The sequence below is a fragment of the Melospiza melodia genome, chromosome 5 (genome assembly GCF_035770615.1).
Source record: "Melospiza melodia melodia isolate bMelMel2 chromosome 5, bMelMel2.pri, whole genome shotgun sequence".
Lineage (NCBI taxonomy): Eukaryota > Metazoa > Chordata > Aves > Passeriformes > Passerellidae > Melospiza > Melospiza melodia.
This window is the reverse complement of record NC_086198.1, coordinates 29,052,414-29,074,468: the sequence shown is the minus strand read 5'-3', so window position 1 is coordinate 29,074,468 and position 22,055 is coordinate 29,052,414. Positions and strand designations below refer to the sequence as shown.

Sequence of the window (22,055 nt, the reverse complement as noted above, 5' to 3'; positions counted from 1 at the left end):
TGCAAGGTGAAAGAGATTTTTGTGGGGTTTTTTTGTTCCATGAAGCATGTCTCATTCCTTCTTTCCCATGAGTCTTATGCCCCTTTGGTTCTTAATACTTGAGTGATGACATGATTTGTTGCACACCTGAGTATAATTATATGTATATGCATGCACACTTGTAAAACTGGTTGTAAAACTTGGGATGTATGTGTTTTTGCAAAGAAAATAAATACTTGTGCATTTTTCTCTCTAAATGTGGAGCCTAAACCAGGCTCATGTGTCATGAGAGTGTGTCTGTGTCCTACTAGTGAGCTGCTGCACTTTGTGTGCTTCAAGCTGCCTTTCAAGCACTTGTTCCTTGAGTACTGCTTCTGATTTGGCTTTTTTTATCTTTTGGTGCAGTAACTCTGTATTGAGGCTTCATTGAAAGAATTATCAGATTGAGGAGTTCAGTTAAGGTGGTTTGGTTGGGTTTTTTTTAAGAGTGCTTTCTTGAGAAGTACTGCTGTTCAGGCCATGCTCAGAGCTGTACAGGGTGATGCAGGTGAGAAAATATTGAGCTCTGTCCTAATTTAGAATAACACATTTCAAAGCAGATGCCTGTGTGTGTGAGGGACTGTGCTGTGGCAGCTCTGTGTAAACAAAAGTTCATCCTCATGCCCCACAGCTGTAGTTTTTGTTCCCTTAGAAACACTAAGGAAAACAGGGAAGGGAGCAGGTTTGGGCAGAGTTGCTTCCTTATCACCATTTAGCACAGCATGTGGTGGAGGCTGCTTGGTAGCCCTCCAAAGGGCTGGAAAAACAGGCATGTGCTCCCAAGGGCAGGCAGCACCCTTGGCAGGGTGGCTCCCTGGGCACTGCAGCTCTCCACTGCAAGGTTATGCCTGAAGGGCACAGCCCACAGAACCTTTTCCATCTTGCTTCACAATGCATGGTGGATTCTCCCATCCTCTCTAATGGCCTGTTTTTACTGTAAGTGTTATTTGAGAGGCAGGTTTGGGTGGTTGTAGGGGAATAGAATATAGGTAAATAAAAGTAGTATAGAAAGTAATCTTATCCCCTAGAGTTGCAGCTGAGCCAATTGCTAGAGATTAGGAACAGGCCTGATGTTAACAGGCCACACCTGTAGCCAATAAAAAGAGTGTTATAAAAGAGTGGATTGGTTGTCTGAGGGGAACTGGAGTCAGTTGTGAGGATAAGGAAGAGTCAGTGCTCAGAGGAGATGCCTACAAGAAACATCAAGGAGGTACAAAACTCTAGCAATATGGAACCCTTGCAATATACTGATAATAGAACTCTTGCACTATAAAGACAACAGGTGATACCAGCTTTTCATCTGTGTTTCTTCAGCTGAGGGGGATTTTTTTCTTCCCCCCCGCCCCCCCCCCCCCTCTGTCTGGGATGATATTAGGAAGTTTATTGCTTTGCAATTAATTTGAAATTTATAAAATAGAGGAGAAACTGGCATCCTCCCAAGCATCTTATAAGTTAATTTTTTTGTTAGTTGATCAGGTTTTGCATTGACAACATCTATTTGAAAAGGAGCATGAAGCAGGTTATTAATTATTTTTAATTAATATTATCTGTATGGACAGATTCACCTTTTCTCCAGTTTAGCATGTAGCATTTACAGCACAGGCGGTGAGGCATGAGATGCAAAGATCAGGTATAAGGTACAATATTGGAGCTTTCACATCTGAAACCTGTGACTTCAGACTGCTGCTCAGTTGTCTGTAGTGATATCAGCAGAAGAGAAAATGTCTGGCCCCTGATGTTAGTACTCACAGCATGGCCTGATCCAGTGGAAAGTATGAGTTGGTTGGTTGTTATCTCTAGTAGTCTGTTGGCCATTAGAGGAGTCTGTTTATATATTGGTAGAATTGTGTGGTTGATACAAACTGAAAAAAAAAGTTTACAGGCATATATTTCCATACACTCAATTAAGAATGTATCCTTTTAGTTTGTACCAGTTTTTTTTTAGATTAATATTGCTTGATAGGGATTTTTATTTTTAATCCCAAATATGTTGTTTTCAATTTGAGAGGGTTAACAGAGGCTGTATGATTAAATCTTTCCCTTATAGTATGGAAAATCCCTGCCAGCTGAGATGAATGCTCTTGCACACATTTTGTACCTCTCTGGAAAACTCTGAATTTAATCCACTCCTTATTAGAGCAGGTGAGAAGTTTGAGGAGCTGGCTGCCACACAGGAGAGATAACAGTATCACAGTGTAGGAGATGGACATCAGGATTGCCATGTCTTTGTTTGCCTGCTGTATATTTTCCTCTATGTTTCCAGACTTTCCTGCACAATTTCTTTTTCCTGTATTTCATTTCTTTTCAATGTGAGCTTATTCTGCTACGTGCTGACAACTCTCTGCTGCCATAGCTTATTTCACTGTAAGTTTGCTCTGTGCTTCCAAGGTGCTGCTTGGCACCTTGTGGTTGGATTTATGTAATGCTTACATTGGCTGCCTCTTCTTCTCCCACAGTGTCTGTAGCTGACAAAGGGAATGCTGTCATTGTCACTTACCTGTTTCTTCTCTTTAAGCTTTTTGTGTATTTGTAGAATATTAATTGCACTGCAATGTGCACCCTGGTGCCTGGGTTTAGTACTTCTGTTTGCTGCAGCTTTTTGGCACTGCCTTTCTTGGGGGTTCTACTGATGTGGTTACAAATGCAAAGTAGTTTACCACTAGTAATTGATTGTTCTGAATTAGAATCTCAAGCTCTGATACTTGAAAACATATGTAGATTCCACACTTCTGGGGATTTTGCAATCTATCTTATTCCATTCATTACTGTTCCTTCCAAGTCAACACAGTTTTTCTTTAGAAGCCCTATTTTACTTAGCCCCAGATTTAATTGTAATTTATCATGGTGTGATTTTGTGGGTTGTCTTTGAAAACAAAGGAAAGCTCACCACTTCTTTCTTACTTTGAAACAGCATTTATTGTGCAATTCAATAACTTTGCTGCACAAACAATGCTACGAAATGACAATAATAATAGGGTACCTTGGATTTCTAAAGTGTGAGAGAAAGCTGTTGATGCTTTGATGGCAGCCAGGTGATTTTATCTGGAAGTCTGTGATAGATGTATAGAGACCTTTGTGAATGAGAGCTGCAGGACTACAGATGGGGAAGTGGAGTCACAGAGAGGTTAAGTGTTTGTGCTTTTTGCATGGTGACATGACACTTCACTGTGCTGACTGGTGAGAGATGGCACAGAAATGCTGCCAGCAGGAGTGCCTTTCCTAGTACAGGGCTGGAAGTGATTGGAACCTGATTGCACTGCACAGGTGATAGGATTTTACTTGGCTCTTTGGTATTTTAAGGTAGCAGGTTGCTTTGTGTTTGCCTCCTGTAAGGAATGTAACATTCTTTTTGTTGTTTTCAGCTTGCAGACAGTGGGCTGTATGCCACCTCCTGTGTCTTCTGCTGTAATTTTAACCAAAGCTGTTGGTGGGAATGAGGTGAGTTTGCATTTTGGCTTTTTTAAACATACTCAAATGAGTATTTATTGATGATGAACTCAAGTGGCAAAGCACAGGCAGAAATGTGATGCTACTGTGGTTTGTAAAGCATTCTGGAATGAGGGGTTGGCTGTTGACTTGGTGTCAAACAAGGAGAACAGTGATATGTTACATGCTGGCATGGGTGAAACTGAAAGAAACTCACTTTTCTGAGGTGATACAAAGGTTTCTGCTAGAAATTAGTGTTGAGAGATTTCTGGTGATTGCTACACTGGAGATCCAAAACTCTATAATGTTCCTGTGCTCGGCTGTAGTTATTGTATAGACCAATAGATTTGCAGTGCAGTTGTGCCCTTGCAGAGATTCTTTGGGTGTATTCAGTATTAGGAGGTCCTGTAGTAGGAGTTTCTCAAGCTTGAAGCTGCAAATGTATCAAGGGACATGGCAATACAAACATAGATTTAAATCTTTGTTATTTGAGACTGCATGAAGTGAAAATTCAGGGAATGTGGAGTTCTCTGACAGGGATGCAATGCGAAGCTCTCAACAGATAGGAAATCCTGGAATAGAAGTTGTTGGTATAAACTCAGCTTGGTAGTGATAAATTTCTGCCTTAAAATGGCATATTCTGGTATAATTTCAGTCTCATCTTTATCCACAAAGCACTTGCTGTTTTCAGGAAGGCCAGATAAATGGCATTTAGGAAATTAATCCAGCTGTGCTAATTAATGAGCTTGTTTCCTTTAGATTTCCTTCCTCCTAGCTGCTGAAGGTGGAGGAGACCTGGTAGGTGAAAAAAGGAGGGAATTAACATTGACAGATGGGATTTACACCCGGGGCTGTTGGATGCTATTCTGAAGGGCTAAAGGCAAATCTTAATTCAGCCATAGAACTCCTGTGTGAGGTTGGGTGGTTCACTTCAACCACACGTTTTAAATATGGCCATTAGTTGTGAACTTCTCATTTTCTGAGTTCAGGCTCTTGGGACCGATTAATGTCAGCTTTGAAAACACATGATAGCACTGAAAGAGATTGAAGTTGTACTTTGTACTGACAAAGTGCTGTTTAATTGCTTTATCCTCTGAAGAGAGACCCAAAGTATTTCAAGTCAACCATCTCTAATTATGGGCAATCTTGATGCACATCACTGTCTGCCAGTTTGCTACCTTGAAAAAAGAACCATAAAATTGTCTGATGGAGGTCCTGGGGAGTAGTTACTATGAAGAAATAATTCAAGTGCCCAATAGTGATCAACAGAGAAATGAGAGGTTTTCCAGTTATGATTCTACATGTAGATGCTGTAAATTACAGCAAGATACTAGATAGTGAACAGTGAGGATTAATTGAGTGAGTGCTCATTCAGCACTGTTTGTACTATCCTCAGAACAGGGTAAAGATCCTCTGGAAAAACTACAGTAAGATTGGTGAAAAAGAAAGCCACATCATACAGGAGGGAGAGAGGTACTTTATTTTCTTATCATTAGAAAGCATTTTCTTATGGTAGTGTCCTTCAGGGGTGGTGAGGGTGTGTGCATTTTATGCCTGAAAGATAGCTGCTTTCCATTGTGTGGTTGTATAAATCACTGACAAGGTAAAGTTTGAACTCTGATTCTTCTGTGCCAAACTGGTGTTAGAGGAATGTAAAAATGCATACTTTGTAGTAAGTTTTACAGATAGTTGCTGACAGCAGAGAGGGTGATTCAAGAATTGGGCCTTGGGAACTGGGGGTTCTCAGTCAGGCTCTAAGAGAGTCTGTAAGGGAAAAACTCCCTTTAAAGAAGCTCAGTGTAGACAAAACGTGGCAAAGTTATTTCCAGACTTGAGCAGACTTGAGCACATATCCAATGCAAGCATAATTTTGGGATTTGATGTTTCTTTGTTGTTCAGACTAATCTTTCTTCTGAGGATGAGCAAATCACATCCCTCATGCTAGGGGACGAAAACAGTCTCGCACCTCTCCTTGCCAGACTTCAACTGAGCTGTTACTGATGTAGTTCTTGTTCTGATACAAGCAGAACACTGCATTTTTTCCCATTTCAGTTTGAATCCATTCTGAAATAGAAAGAATTTAAACTTGGGAGTCAATTGGAAATACAAATGGTTGTACTATGAGAGTATTTGGTCATAATCATGCTTCTTAAAATGGTTTTTGCCTCAACAAATGTGTATCCCTTACCTAGAGAAATTGATTTGTCTGAGGATGTATCTACACTGCATAATGGAATATGAAGATGAATGAGCTTGCTCAGAAGGAATATAGCATGAAGCTCCACGGGAAGTAATTAGTCTGGGAAGTGTCCTGATGCTGTACAGCACAGGCACACCCTCAATAACTGCTCTGAAGACCTCTTTGGATGTCTTGAAACACAGCACTTCAGAGCTGTGGTGGCTGCCTGTGCTATGACAGTGTAGAGGGGTTTAGGTTTCTTTGTCTAAGTAGAAATGACTGCTAATTGTCATTTTGGACTTGGGGTATTCTCAAAGAAATATCAGGCCCTGTGTCATGGGAGAAGTAGTACCCCTGGGGTTGGGGAAATGTGGTCTCTATTTTTAGCTCTCTCATCAACCTTTTGGGTAAAACAGGGTGAGTTACTGTCTCTGGGGTTGGCTGTGGTGCATAATAGCACATTTGTGAAGTGTTTGAAGATCAATGCTGAAAAAATCTGATATAAAATCTATATTTTGTTGGCCTGGGACAGGGTAATTAAGTATTTGGTCAAGTGCTTCAAAAGTGACATACATCATTAGAGGCTACTTGGGTGGTGGATTTTGCTGCATATTAATTGGAAAATTTGGTTGTGAGATAATAAAAGGGAAACTTGCTTTCTTCTCTGTTTCTCCTTCACCCTGATTTTCCATCATTGCTCCTGTGATCTTTTCCTGTGTTACTTTCATTAACCCTGCAAGTAACTTTCTAAACCAGCCTGCTCCTAGCTTTTGTCACAAATGCACTTAGCTCATTAGCAAGGCCAGTTTCAAGTACTGAATGTTAGTTTGATACATATGAAGGCCTATATGAACAGAAAAAAGTTTCATACATGAACTGGTGAAAAATGAGGTGGGATCACCATAAGAATGAAAATCTAATTTGTAATTTGTTGTTTAATTTCTCAATTACATAGTTGTTTCTGTCAATCAGTTCTCATGTTTTCTGTAGAGAACAGTCCATGAAGATAAAAAAATTGGAATGAAAACCAGGAGGCCTCACATTTGTTCTTTGCTCTTGTGCTGTGAAGGGTCAGGATTTTAATGGTGTAGCTTGACAGCACTGAAGGCTTTGTTGTGTCATTTTTTTTCAACAAGTCTTGTAGTTTTTCAGTGAAATTATAAAAACAATTTCTTTAAGAGTCTGCAATAGATACAAATAAATATGTCATCATTTCAAGGCAGTGTTAAGACAAACCTATTAAAAGCTCAGAGATACTCAGACAGAAGTGCTGTAGAGATGCCAGATATTACTACAAAGTATTCAGACAGCAAATGTCATACTCTCCTTAAGAATCAAAGTAATGAAGAAAAGAGATTGAAAATTAGATCTATAAGTCTATTACCAGTTTGGGAGAAAAAGCAATTTGTGATGACTTTTATGGCAGCTTAATGACATACTTTTGGAAAGTGTAACATAACAGGCAGGAGCTGTGATGGAATTGTACAGATAAATCGTGGCAGACAGCTCATTTTGTTGAAGAATACTTTGGCTATTTTGCTATCTCATACACCACACAACCACTGAGGATTTTTTTGTTATTGTTCAGTTGAGCTATGGCTTGTAGAAAACATCTTGATCAACGTGCTGCTTTATTTTATTATTTTTTTTATTCAACTTTAATGTGGCTCTGCTATGTCCTTATGTAAAACAAGGTGTTGCACATGCAAGACAAGATTTTGATATATGAAATAATCTAAAATGAAGAAAGCCAGAAAGGTGTTAATGAAACAAGGTATAAAGTAAAGAAATAGTTCTATTATTGATTTTTAGATTTGATTTTTGAAGCAGATGTAGAACATAAAACTGAGTACAAATTTGCAAGATCCACAGCTAACCTTTCTGAGACAGAATCAAGGGAGAGCAGCAACAATTACCCAAAAAGTTATATACAATAATTTTAAATTATATTTTGAAAAACATAGCACTGAATAGTTTCTAAGAAATGAAGACTGGAAAATTCCTTTGTCTCTGTGTTTTCGGTGTTCTTTTTTTTATTTTTAGTAGAAATAAAGAAAAAGTGAACTCTAACACTACTGTAAAGTCACAGGAAAGATATTGATTTCTCTAAAAATATCTGAAGTTTTTTGAACTGTATATACATGTACATTAACCTTTTAGAAAACAAAACAAAATGAATAAAAAGAAGTACAAGCTCTAATGGTTTGTGATTCATACACTGATGCACCAGTGTACCATGAGTGTTTACCCTTGGAAGGTAACACATGAACATTATGAAACAGAATTTTTTAAGATCTTCAAATAAACTGTGTCATGGTGTTTAGTTATCTTCTATAATATAGTTTTTCCTCTCTAAATGTAAGTCAGTAGTGTTGTATAAAATTTGATATCCAGATTGCCCTTAAAATATTCACATGACCAGGTTTTCTTTATGAAAGGATAAGTAATTTAATGTTATTGTTTTTAAATGTGATACTATAAAAGGAAAAGAAATATCATTATGCTTTTTTCCTAAGTAGTAAATTTTGTCTGCCTAGACAGATTAAACAATTCTAAATGAAAATCAGATAATTCTACTATTAGATACTGTACTGAATTCACTTGGAAATACGAGAAAGTTGGAGGACAAATTTAGGCAAGATGTCTGTACTTGACATGTACAAATATAAAGAACTGTGTCAGCAGAAGCTTTGTATGTACATAGGAGCTGTTGTGCTATTAAACTCTATTCTAGTATTACAGTCTAATTTTTTATGTATCCTAAGAGTTTACTTTTCTTTTATCATTGCTGTGCTTTGAGCAGGTGGTTTTTTATTGAGCTATTTATTGATACTTAGGGTTTTTTCCTTCCCTGAGTGGTGAGTGCATTTTATATCCATCAATGCATAGGAGGAGCCCAAATTATGACTTACAATATGAATTTCATCACTGAAATGTGTCCCAGTCATGCAGCTCCATTAGGTCTCTCCAGAGTTCCTCATATCTTCTCAAGTCTTCCATAACCCAAAGCAATTGGGAGTCTTTGGGGTTTTTCCCTTCCCTCACTGATCTCCTTTTGTTTATCAATAGTAGCTGTAGTACAAACCCACTAGTCAAACTGCTGAGAGGGAGGGGGATTTTCAAAGGAATACAGCTCTGCTCTTAATTCAGTGGAGCAAATCCAGGCTAACATGAGATGTGTGAAATCCCCAGTCAAGCACTTCAGCTCCAAGCTCTTTACTTTGTACAAGGATTCTCCAGCACCTTTGAAAAGCAGCTGATTTACTAACCCAAGGTGTCAGTGGTTGAGTTAGACGTGGGATAAGATTTCATTTTGCTATTACCTGTAACTGAGAGTCTTTCATATGGCTCATAAGGTGTCCAGTGGAAAATTCCTGGGTGTGCAAGCCAGTAGGGAAGTGCAAGACTCTTAGAGCTGTGCAGTTAAGATGCATGAAACAGAACTTGCAGTCTTGTGCATGTTCAGCCTTCCCTTGTAGCAGTTCTGCCATAATCTAGGATGCTGTAAAATGGCCTGTTTAAATGGCACTAAACTGGGCTGTGGCTGGAAGCTACCTGGAATCATCACAGCCTTTTGTTTTTACAGCTGTGTTTGCACAACTGTCCTAGATCTGACTTTGTAAGAGTGTTTTTAGAGGCTTTGCTGTTGCTGTTCTGCAGTGCTTGGCTGGGAAGCCAGTTTTTTTGTCTGCTGTGGCACAGCCACTGACCCTGAAAGCTGTTTGTGGCATAAAGAAGCCAGGACAGGAGGGAGAGTCTTGCTCTCACGCTTGACAAAAGTGGCCTTTTAAAGAAAGATGGTTTCGAATTTGTCTTGGTCTGCAGGTTAATTCAGTCCCAAAGTTATACTGTGCAAGAGCTTCCTTTATTTAGCAGTGAGTGCTGTATGAAATGCATTGTGTATGCAAAGCAAGCATTTTTATATGTGAGCAATTCAGAAATAGTTATATTAAAGTATTTGCAGAGAGTGGGGTCCAGTGCTCTAAAATTCAGGCTCTGTACTCTTCCCTGTTTGATTTTATGCCTGTTTGAGAGAGAGAAGGTATTTTGCTAGCAAGGAGAGTGTTACCCACTCATCCTAACTCAGCCTTTGAAGATAAATATGTTTTGAAGGGCAGTGAAAATTGAAAAGATGATTCAAAAAGTTACAAGTGATTTGTTTGCAGTGGAGTGCTTTTTGCAGTCTAAATTCCAATGAGCACCTGCATTCATTGTGTGAGGGTGGTTTTTCTAATGAAAACCTTGCTTTTGGCACAGTGGTGCAGTTGTTTGCTGGCACTGGAACCCAGGGACGTGCTGGGTTCTGGTTCCACTGTCCCTCACCCATTGCCTTACAGCTCACTGCAGATACATCAAAATTAAACTAATCTATTGAGAGAAAAAAAAAATGCCTTTTAGGAATTTCTTTGATGGATTTGGTCAAGGAGCATTGCTGTTAGAGTTCTGAACACTGACTTGTAAATAGATGTTTCATTGTTTCCTCTTTTTTGATTTTACCCTTTTTGTGTTAAAATCAAAGCTTTAGCATATTTCACTTGGAAATTTTTTTCTTCTATCCAGGCACTGTTTTAGCTGGCATGAATGTTTTTGCTTAGTGGCTAATAAGAATATATAGAAAAGAGAGCAAATTAAACATTTACATAATTTCTTTAGCTCTCTTTTTTGGGTGTGCAGTATTAAGTTCTATTTGTGGAAATCAGAGCTCTAAAACATGAAGCAGGATTTTCAGTTGAAATTATTATTTTTAAAAAAATTCATTCCTTTTCAAGGAAATTAAATTTCTTTTATTATTCTTTTTATCATAGTGATTATGAAAGAACATTGTGAATGTTTTTGTCTTCTAAATTCTTTGACAATTTATTCAATATGTGTTAAGAAAATGTGTTTTACATTCTATGAGGAAAACCTCATTTGTATGAAGACAGAACAAACTCCTAGCTTACTTTATACACTACTAAGTAAGCCCAGATTTGTTTAAAATACTTTTATGGAGCAAATTTGGATATTTTAGAAGTGTTTTCCATTTGTACTTTTCTCTTAAACTGACTTTTTGTTCATTTGTTAGAGCATGTGACAAAAAGTGTGGAGATCAGTAGAGCAGCAATTCCAAAACATTTTTTGTCCTCCAGTTTCTGGAAAATATTGGCTCTATGATGAAGTCTGAAAAGAACAAGCTGCTGATAAAGTATTTCTGGACATGTTGAAGCAAACCCATGTGTTTCCTGGGAACCCTTTTCCAGGCATGCAGACTCCATGCTCAGGTGCTTTCCTGCTCAGCCATGTAGGGGGATACAGTGTGGGTAAATGAAGGTGGTACAGAATGTAATCTTACCCCCCAAAGAGTTGCAGCTGGATCAATTACTAAGGATCAGGAGCAGGCCTGATGTTAAGAGGCCACACCTGTAGCCAATAAGAACAGTGTTATAAAAGAGTGGATTGGTGGGATCTGGAGTCAGATGGCTGCTGCAAGGACCAGGAACAGTCAGTGCTTAGAGGAGATGCCTGTGAGAAACATCGAGGAGGTACCAAACTCTGGAGATATGGAATCCTTGCGCTGTAATGGTAATAGAACTCTTGATAGATAAGGCAACACAGCCAGGATTTTTGCTCATGTTCCCTTATGAATATGTCCTTTCCTATTTGAAATTCAGTACTTTGCTGCCACTTTTAAATTAGCAGAGGGAGGGGAAACAGCAGCACTTCTGTACTTAAGCTGGTGCAGAACCTTAAACTCTTGTGTTCACCTGGGAAGCTGCTTTGAGAAGATGGAAGATTTGAGGGGCAGGAGACTGGTGAAGGAGTGCCCTGGAAGCACAGCAGCCCCTGAAAATTCATCTCTGTGGTGGGGGAAAGAAGTTTCCTGTTAAACGTAATCTTTGCCAACCCATCCAGTGCCTCATGGTGTATACCCCCTACACAAGCTGCATTTACAGGCCATTTGCTCCTCAGCCTGACCCCCCAGGTCTGTGCTGTCTGCCTCCTCATCCGGCCCTGCCCTAAGCCCCTGGTGCCCAGGGAGTTGGCACCAGGAGGAATTTTCCCCAAGATTCAGGAGAACAAAAACTTGCCTTTCATTGATGTGGATACAGTAGGCCTGACTTAGTCTATTTGTTTTTAACAGTAAAGGCATGTTTAGTAAGACCTGCCTAAGCAAACAGAGTTTTGCTTATCAGCAAGGGAGTCAGCAGTCATATGCTAACCAGTAATGCAGTAATTCTGGTAATTGTGGCACATGAGCTACAGAGAGTATTACTGGGCTTGAACTGAACTGTGTTTGAGCTGGTAAATTGAGAGCAACAGTGTATTTCCTGAATTAGTATGCCAATTTATGTGTGTTACTTTAGTGAAATTTTGCAACTTCCTGTTCTAGCAGATATTGTGGATTATTGCAACAGGATTCCAAAAATGTTGAATTTCTAGTGTGTGAATGACTTTGCTTAGTTAGACCTATTTTTTTTTTAATGATCTAAATTCATTTTGTTTAATGATATGATTGCAAAATGTCTGTAATATATATGGCAATATATACTTGAGGCATGCTGTGTGAGTGCTCCAGCTCCAACTGCATATCCAAAACCTTTTAAAAGGAAATCTCAATGAGCCCTATGGGACAAAGTAAATTATTACATGTGGTGAACTCTTAAGTCATAGACCAAGGTCACGGCAGTGAAAGTGTATTTCAAAAAGGTTTTATCTGTGTTTGGAAAGCAAATGAAATCTCTCATCATTAACTTTAGAATTATAGTTGTAAGAGGATTTTCACTAGAGGTGAAAGATCAAGTTCATGGCGGACATAATGGAGTCTGAAAAGTTATTTCTGAGCCATAATACTGGGGTGTGAAACATTCACTGAGGTTTTCATGTTATTGAGTTTACAGCCTGTAATCTGGATACTGAAGATCAGAATGGTTGTCATCATTGCTACTGTTATGGCTTTATTTCAACCTCTACAAAGGGGAACATTTTTAAATTTTTAAGAAATTATATTGTAAAGGCTTTTAAAAAATATCCTAGATTTTCAGGTGTGTCAGTCTCTGCCATTGCACACTGGCTACCTTAATAATAGTAATAATAATCCTTCTATAGGAAGATAATTTAGAAAAGCTGAATGATCTCAATGACTCCATCAAAGCACATGGGCATGCAGTGATGTGATCTCTGTCCTTATTTGCTGATAGCTCACGTAAATCAGGAAGAACAAATGGTGAAGGGATGCAGGGTAGAAAAGCCTAAGTAGAATTAAGGTTCTTAGAGACTCAGATTTTTATCCTGTTGATGGCAATGGATATTTGTTTTTCTGTTTATCCAACCCAGTGTTCTATTTTACTAAACTTTGCATGTGTGCATCCATTCCAGTGGCACCAATGGGCAAAAGAAACCTGCCCAAGAGTGGAGTCTGAACTCTGTGCCTGTGCCTTGGGACTGGTTTTGCAAATATCCCTGCCTGTAGCAGCGCTCACTTGCTTACAGAGTTTGCAGTGCTCAGCCCGTTTGCTTGCAGGAGTGATGAAATCTGCCAGTGATGTTTAAAAGATTAACATTAAACAATCATCTCCAAAAATGAATCTGCTTGTGCTTTTGCTGGCATGAAGGTGATTCCATTTACAGCAAAGTTTCAGCTGTTGCAGTTTTATTCAGAATAGTCTGCTTAGCCCTTTTTTCATGCCATTTCACTTTTGGGTTAAAATTCAGTGTTTTGCTGTTTTGTTTTCTTAAATCTGTCTATCTCCTTAAGAAAAGGTATTTGTTCCTCAAGTTACAACTGCAAATGACAAGCACATTACATATTCTTGGCAAGCGTTATTTTAATTTCTTTGAATTAAAAATGAAAATTTAAAAAATATTTAAATAAAATTAAAACAAAAATTAAAGTAAAAATTACTTTGAGCTAATTCTACAGTAGTAAGATTTTTGTAACTGGAACTACAGCTAGTTAGCTCTAAGAGTGGCTATCGAGTTGTATTCTACTTGAGCCAAGTATTTTGTTTCAAAATGAATGTGTTTCTTGGGAAACCTTTCATATATTCACTGCTTACAAGATTACTTAAAAGTCCTATAAGAAGAGGAAGCATAAACTGGCTTGATAGGTTACCTATAATTCAGGAAATGCCAGCATTAAAGTTAGACATAAAATCTCAGTTCTAATCTATGCATATGTTTTATGCTTCTGTTTTAAAATTGTGGTCCTGCAGTTTAGGAAATATATCCTATAAACACTTCTTTCTGTGCTGTTAATATCACATATGTTGTCTCAGAAACACTTGCTGTACTTTCATTATCCAAATGGCCCAGAATATCAGTGTTGAGTAAGACTTTCTGTGTAGGTTATGTCCTCGAAGGCATAAATTTTAATAATTTAGTTGATGGCCTCTCTTATTCCTTTTCTTCTCAGCCAGCAGTGTGTGTGCAGTTGTGAGGCATTTCTGTTTCTGAGCCTGGTCACAAATGTCTGTGACCTATTGATGCTGGGACGTTTCTGCTGTTTGCAGCACCCGTGCTGATGGCTTCTGCATGGCTTGGCTCTCTGTAATTTATGATCAGAGGAACTCAGAACAACAGATGGGATTTGTAGGTATGAGATACACAGTATTGTACAGTGCTGTCCTCAAATCCCTTCTGTGAACAAGTCACTCTCGGGTGCCTCTGCTTCAGAAGGGGTCTGCTGTCATGACCCCTTGAGTAACAAATGCCTCTGTTGCTACATTTGGCTTTCCAAACCTTCCTGAAACTCCCAACTGATAAAACTCAATTTTGTCTCGTCTTCTGCAAATAACAACAAAATATGTAACTTGTAACTTTGATTTCTTTGTTTTGCTTGATTCCTCATCATTTTAATTCAATTTTCTTGAAATTTATGTTCTTCTATTAAATTAACTCTGTTCTATAGGTAACAATGTATATACATACACAAATTTAAACCACTAGCCTACCTAGTAGTTTTGTGTAGCTTTGTTTTATGTAAATATGATCTCCTAGAACATAAGGATACTTTATAACTGAGGTACTTTGTGAGTCTGACAGCTGCTCTCTCTCTGTGATCAGGATTCAATGTGCATGTTTGCCTTAAAAATGTGTAAAATCTTCCCCATTGTCTTAGCAGCACAGTTATGCCTACCAGCCTCCCAGTTCTTCCCCCCTCTGGGATTTTTGTGTAGTATAAGTCCTTGTGCACATTGTGGGAGCATTCTGTCATATCTCCCAGTGATCAGACTGATTTTAATTGCTTTCCTCTTCCAAATCATCAGCCAGTTGCCAGTTGCAGCATGCTGTTTGTCACCTTCCCTACTAGTATAAACGCACAGTGTAAATCTGTAGCAGTCTTCTGGTTCCCTGACTGTCTGGTTTTAATGTCAGTCAGTGTTTCTTCCATATTGCAAGAGGATTTTACACTCAGACAAATGACTTGCTGTGCTAACTTAGCACACAGTATCTTGAGAGGTGGATGGCTTATTTAGCAACACTTCCAGCAGGCTGTGTTCATGGTTTCTTTATGAGCTTGTGGGTGTTTTTGTTTGGTTTGTGAGTAGTGGGAGGCAAGAGTATCTTTTAATACTTTTCCTTTTAAATAATTTTCTGCAGCCTAATGCAGATCTGCCATACAAGCAGATTTTAAAGAGATTTCCTGTCTTTCAGGCTTCAGTTTCCTTCTAAATTGTGTGATGCAAGGCAATAGAAAATTTCATTTTGTCAGGTTATTTCCTCCCGTGGAACATATTGTAATATACTGAGACTTTATTCTGAGCCATCTCATTTCTTAGATGTTTTTAGAGAGCTAAAAATAGTTGAGTTGGGTTTTCCTTCTAATTAGCACATGCCAGCTGCTTCCAGCAAAAGAACACCTGTGCTGCTAGTGAAGGTACCTGGAAACTTGGGCATGATTCTTCTCCTTTATCCTTGTGTAAATCAGACATTCTTCTGTTGAACTCAAAGCAATAGGGGGTGGATTAGTGTAGGTGAGAGTCTCAAAGGAAAATTTGATCTATCTGATTTCTACTAGGTGGGTTCTAGAGGCACTAATTGGTCTGAAGTGGTTACCTTATGCAAAAGTGTGCAGCTGACATAAGTGCCAAGCAGATGCAAAAATAAGTAGAGCCCTGTATTTTTTTCCAGTGTGTTTTCATGCTAAATGCTGTATTTTTGAAAATACAGTCTTTATTTCAAATAACTGAAACTCTCTGTAATTTTAAAATAGAGAAGTAAAAACAAGTATCAGTACTGTTCATGCTATAAGTGGTTCTAAAGATGGAGCTTTATTTATGGGCTAAGTTTATGTCATTATCTTGAAGTTAGAGTAATTGTACTTATCTCTAGGAAGGGTGTTCCTCAGGAACATCACTAAGCTTTCCCTCTACTATCTCCTTATGCAGGTATTACAGGACTGTAAAGTCATTTTATTAGCTGACAAACTGCCTAATTACAAGATAAGGGGTAGAGCCTTGCTCAGTGGAAGATATGTGTAATTCTTGTAATTCTTCCATCTACCTTCAGAAGCCTGTTAGCTCCAGCTTTCATTGGAGGCACAGGCAGCCTCCAAAACCCAGGAGAATTTAATCAAAGTGGTTTATGGATGTTTTCTCCTGGGTTTGTTGAGACAGACAGAAATGAAACTCAGAATTAAAATACCTAAACCATGAAGAAGTGCACAGTATACAGGTAGTCAGCAGTGAACTACAGAGCTATACTGTTAAATGCACTGAATTGGGAAAGAACATGTGCCAGTTGTACAGACACCTTTCAAATATGTTGGTTGAATCCTAGTTAGGATTTAGTACTTGGGGGGATTAATGGTTCTGCAGTGAGATCAATGCTTGAACTATATGCCATTTAAAATATTACTCATTAAAACCTTTTTTTTGTGTAGACCAACTAGGTGCTTTGAGGAGTTTTTGTTCATGGTGGTGTTACTAATGTCCAGAATGGCTTTGCCTCTCTCTGTTCCACTGTAATGGCAGCAAAATGGGGACTACTCCATTTGCAAATTAGAGGTGTTAACATGGATTTTGTTTGAAGGCCACCTTTCTCTGGAGCTTGTTTTCATATTTTATTTGCTTTTGTATGGATATCTTGGCATTCCTGTCATGCTACAGAGCTTTCTGCTTCCAGCTGTGGAGCTTTTGGAGAAGGGCTGTGGGGCGCTTTATTCACTATTAGAAAGCCTCAGTGAAGAGCTGTAATTTTGTAATAGATAGTGCCAGGCAGCCTTAGCTACTGATGTTTGGATGCCCACAGAACATAAATCAATACTTAGAGTCAACAGAGGAGTATTTATGTTCTGGAGCATTTGCTCATTTGCTGTTGGAGTCCTGGTGATGGCATATGGTGCTGCAAATAAGGCTGTAATACCCATGTCTAGGCTGTAACTGCAGTATTCAACACAATCTTGCAAAAATGTGGCTTTAGGCACTGTGAGAAATGATCATTAGAACTTGTATATAGTTTGAATTTTACTATATTTGGTATGTAAAATTCATGTGAGATTTCTTTGCTTTTTGACTGCCTGTTTCTGTGAAGTAGATAATGTGGTTTTTTTGTGGAGTTTGATTTTATTGTTGATTTAAAAGTAGTAGAGAGAAAGGCAAGTGAGTGGGATGCACCATTTGAATTCTGTGGCTGGTGAAGACAAAAGGTATTAGGCATCTACAGTGCATAAAATACCAAAATTAAAATTCTGCCTAGTTTGCACTTCATTTTTCATTACTTATATTGATGCCAACTCACCAATAAAATCACATGCTTTTTTAAAACACATTACTTTGACCTGTTCTCTCTTTCAGCACTCTTCTTGTTACACAGCACCTGGATTGTTCTGCAGTAGACAATGTATTGATAAGTACAATACAAGTTTTTACTGTGATGATGTGGAATATTTCATTACTTTTTCCTGTTTCTGTTGTGTGAAGCATCATAGCTACTTGCAAGATTCAGCAGTCACAGAAGTCATCCATTAAGCTCTAACAGGCTGATATCATAGCAAAGCTTTTAAGAGAAACATTTGTTCAGCACATGTTACATAGAGCATAAAAACCAGTTTATGTTGTTCTTGTGCTGCCAGTATTTAAAAATTTAATTATTTGGACTAATCCACATTCACTCTAACAACACACCACACAAGCAGAGGAGAATTTGCTTAGTTCATATTCAGAAAGAAATAGCTTAGCATCTTTCTGAATATCTCACAACTATACTGAATTTTTCAGGAGTTAATTTACTCTTGATATGATGCAGCTAAAGCCAGTGGTGCCCAGGTTCTTTTCTTATTGGTCCAGTTGTTACAGTGCATTAGGAAACTGCTTAAATACTTTGGGGTAACTTTTTAGTGTTGTTTGTCCCACTGGGAGGGGAATGTTGTCTCTGGAAGGAGGCAGGATAGCTGTGGTGTGAGAAATGAGGAAATAAAGGGAGTAGGATGCTCTGAAACAGCAGGATCACCAGTAAAGCACATGATTTTCAAACTGCTGCTGTCTGTAGCACTTGCTGAAGGTTTTCTTAGGGAGCTGGTGTGATATGACAGATTATTCAGAGGTTTTTCCATAGCTTTGTTCTGAGCACTTTGAAAATATCCCGAAATGAGGCAAAGTTAAATCATATGGGCCTGCCTTTAGAAAAACATTAGAATCTTTTATTTCATGTCCATTCTTTGTAGCTTGCCTTTTCCAATAGAAGGGGGGGGGAAAAAGGTGTGGTGGCTGATTTGAAACAAAAGGACAGCCACACAGAAGTGAATTCTTGCTGTTATGTGGATTTTAAAAGCAATGCCTGTTGGAAGTACATGGCTCAGATAATGTTCATAGTTATGGGCATGTTTAATTGCTCTCAGAAAAACACATGTGAGATTTCTGTTTATTCCAGCTCTAAGTGCTCTGGTTCCTCGTGTTGCTGAGTGCAGGCAATAAGGGAGCACTGGGAACACCTGGGATGTGGGAGCTCTGCTGTAGGAGCAGGAGAAGAGCCCTCTGCAGGGATGCCTGCAGCAGCCCTTGTCAGCTGCCAGTGGCACATCTGATGTGACCACAGCCATTGGGGCAGGGTGGGAGGCTGGACTAGAGGCTGTGGCAAAGCCTAGGTAGCCTCTGATGGTCAGAGAGCCTGGCCTTGGGCTTAAACTTTCCTTTGGCCTTGGATTTAAACCTTCCTCTGTCCATGTTTGCTGCCCATTTGACCCCTGTGGGCTCCCTGCATCATGAGCTGCTCAGTGTCTCAGCCCAGAGCAGCCAGTCAGGCACTCAGCTGGATCTGTTGTGGCTGTCAGAGGGTCATTCTTCAGGGATAACACTGCTGGCAGCTAAAACCTGTGAATGACTCAAAAATAGAGAGTTTGAGGTGTTGGAGTATTTTTAAATAGGTTTGAAAAACATTGTTTCATCATGCAGCATGTGTTGGTCTTTCAAGAAAATCTTCATTAAATCCACCCAATCCTTACAGGATTTTTTTTTTTTTTTTAACTTCTGTTTGCCTTTGTCACATGTTCTTGCTTGGATTATCATTCATTAGCTTCTCCAAAGAGATTAACAGTTCCTTAAAACAGGATCATGTGCATTCTGGTGTTCTGTGTGAAAGCAGTGCTGGAGAGCAGAGAAGCCCTGGGATCCCTATAGAAATTTGCAGACAATTTTGATACTCTAGTCCACTCAAAAAATCTGCTGATACCGTAATGTTTTTTCCCTTGCCAGGACCCTCCTTGCCTGGTGTCATTTCTTGAGCTCTCCTGGGATGAGATTAGTCTAAAACAACAAAGTAGCCAGATGTCTGGTTCTGAGAGAGTCCCAGAGGCCAGGCTATGGTAGGCAACAGTAATCGCTGGGGGCTGAAGATCAAAGATACCTGAGAATTACTTATGGGCACATACTATGTGTCATTCCCATTATTAACAGTCTGAGAAAATTTGTATCCCTAATTAACCCTTTTGTTGGTTAAATTTTCTTGCCAGTACAGTCCTGCCTGTAAGAACTATTTGTCCTTTTTGGTGCCATTACATGTTAGTTAAAAATAAAAAGGAAGAAAGAGTAAATTAAATACTCTCGGAATAGCAAATTTATGAAACTCATTCAGAGGTTTTTTATCATGGTCGTTTGTAAATGTCAGAAGTGAGCATGATTTCTCTTTGTTTACTGTGCCATCCTTTGGGCTGGTGTCATTCCTATCCAGAACTGTGTAAATAATGGTACTTAACTTAATCAGGGTGGTGACTTTAGTTTATTGCTTCCTAATAATCTAAAATGAATTAGTATCTAATTCCAGGGATGGGATGTCTGCATATCATTGCTTTCCCCCTTATTGGTATTTCTAATTAAATGCCAATTAATATTTTTAGTAATCAACACTTGTTTGTGTTACGCACTCTGAAATAACAAACTGAGACTATAAGTGCTGATTGAATTCTTGTAGTGCTTTAGGAATAACTAAGTCTGAGAGAGAGAGGAAAACCTGATTGTGGCCTTCTGTGCTTCTCTTTTTTTTATCCTCAAGTGAAAATAGCAAGGTTGTGAGTTGAATATCTATTTTACTAAGTTATAACATTCTCGGTTGTTGTAGAATTGAAGACTGAACAATTTTCCCTAACTTTTGAGTAATAATATATCATTGTTTGTTTGTTCTGATCACTACAATTTCACTATCTTTAACATTATACAATATTTTGTGGGGCAAATACTGTATGTGCACATTTGAGTGTGAGTTTCTGGTCACACTAAGTTTGTGTTTAATGTGGTTTAATGTCTATATTGCAGGTGTTTAACAATTATAACAGGCATTTTTGAGTGAGCAGTAAGTGAAGATCCCTGGAGTGCTTTAAAGGGTTGAATTAATTTGTCTGTTTCAGTCTTGACAGTCTCACTTCAAACCATTTTATTTGAGCAAGAAACCCCAAAAGCTGACCTGTCTGAAAGTCTATTGTGGTGTTTTTGTACTTCCACTTCTGTCACAGGTGGTGTGACAAGGTGCTGTCTGCATCTTCCAGCACAGCCACAGCTGCTGCTCCATTGTGCCCATTCCTGTTCAGCTGCACACCCAAAGCTTTGTTCAAAGCAAATTGCCATCTAAAGAAATGGGAAGGAAAAGCTTTCCTGTGAGCCAAGGTTGTTTAATCTGTGGCTACCAGCGGGTATAGCCAATCATCATCTGGACATTTCACTGAGGTTCATAACATGAATAGGATGGAGACAGGTACTGTGCTTCTCAGAGCTGCACAGGAGTGGTTTGCAGGCAGTAGCTGTTTTCATAAGGCTGCTGGCACCCTGGATTTTGGAGCATTTCTTGCCGTTCCTGTGCCATAATCCAGGCACAAGCACTGTGGCTGCTTGGCAGCTGCCTGCTGCTCAAAAGATTCTGCCTGGCTAACAGAAAGAAATGAGGTCTTCATAATATTTCAATTCTGTTTTGCACAACCCTTGTGGGTTGCTTTTTTCTTGTTTTGCTTTCTCTGTTGTTCCTTTGGGAGGTGTTGCAGCAGTTTAGTTTGTCCGCAGTGCTCTGTTGAAGGTTACAGTCAGAGCTGGAGTAGGTAAAATCCAGGTGTCCATGAAGTGGAGTCTGTGAAGGCCAGTGAGTGTTACCTCACACAGGCAGCAGGGTGCTTCCCAGGAAGGTGTAGAATCCCTAGGTGAGGTTTTGGAGAGAGCCCTTCTGGATGGATTTACAACATATCTGAAACAGAATTCGTTTCGCTTCATTCTCTTTTGTTATCTTCCTGAAGATCTTGGAAGACATTCCACTTCCGTTAACAAGGAAGAATGTGACACAGTCAGCAAATACTAGATGAGTTTATAGAAGGAGAGGCACAGCCATTTTCTGGTGTTTTCAGGCTGGTAAAATTCATATATGTTGATCACAAGTGCCACCTCACCAGTTTAAGTAAAAAGGTGGCTGGGTCTGAGGTGATGTGGGAGATTCCAATGCAGTGCAGGAACAGAGCAAAGCACTGCAGAACTACTACTCCCTAACATGCTAGCAGCTTTTTCTGTTGAGAGCTGGAGTTAGGAAACACTTGTTGTTATTAAACAAGTACTTGGAGTTTGGCTCTGGTGGAATTACTGATATCTTCTGCAAGTAGATTGTCCCCCACTTTCTTGTGCATGTGGCACATTTCTGTACCATTAAATGTCATGAGGACCTGTAAAGCAGTTCTTATTTGGATTTACAGAAAACTGGCTTTAGAGCAATGCAGGTCCTTGAGTGGGCTCAGCAACAGGTGTAAACGCCTTATGTAAGTGTTTTGGATTTGTGTGGCAAAGCCAGGGTGCTACAGGGTATGGTCTGTGAGAAGCTGCTGGAAATGTCTCCCACACCCAATGAAGCCAATGCCTGCTGGCTCCAGGGTGGAGCAGCCACTGGCCAAGGCCCATCAGCAAGCAGGTGCTTGCTGGTTGTGCCTCTGGATAACATTGTTAAGAAGGGGCAGAAGTCTCTGCACAACAGCAGCCAGGAGAAAGGAGTG

General features: G+C 39.2%; 1 protein-coding gene across 2 annotated transcripts in view; it reads left to right on the top strand.

Moving 5' to 3' along the window:
• The window catches only part of SLC10A7 (solute carrier family 10 member 7), a 140,193-nt gene that overhangs the window by 8,893 nt on the left and 109,245 nt on the right, over positions 1 to 22,055 (top strand). Inside the window, exon 4 of one of the 2 annotated variants that reach the window (XM_063156742.1) lies at positions 3,381 to 3,456. In XM_063156742.1, coding sequence (XP_063012812.1) covers positions 3,381 to 3,456 — 76 coding nt within the window. Of the gene's footprint in view, positions 1 to 3,380; positions 3,457 to 22,055 lie in introns of those variants that run through there. The other variant, XM_063156743.1, reaches the window with a different exon arrangement.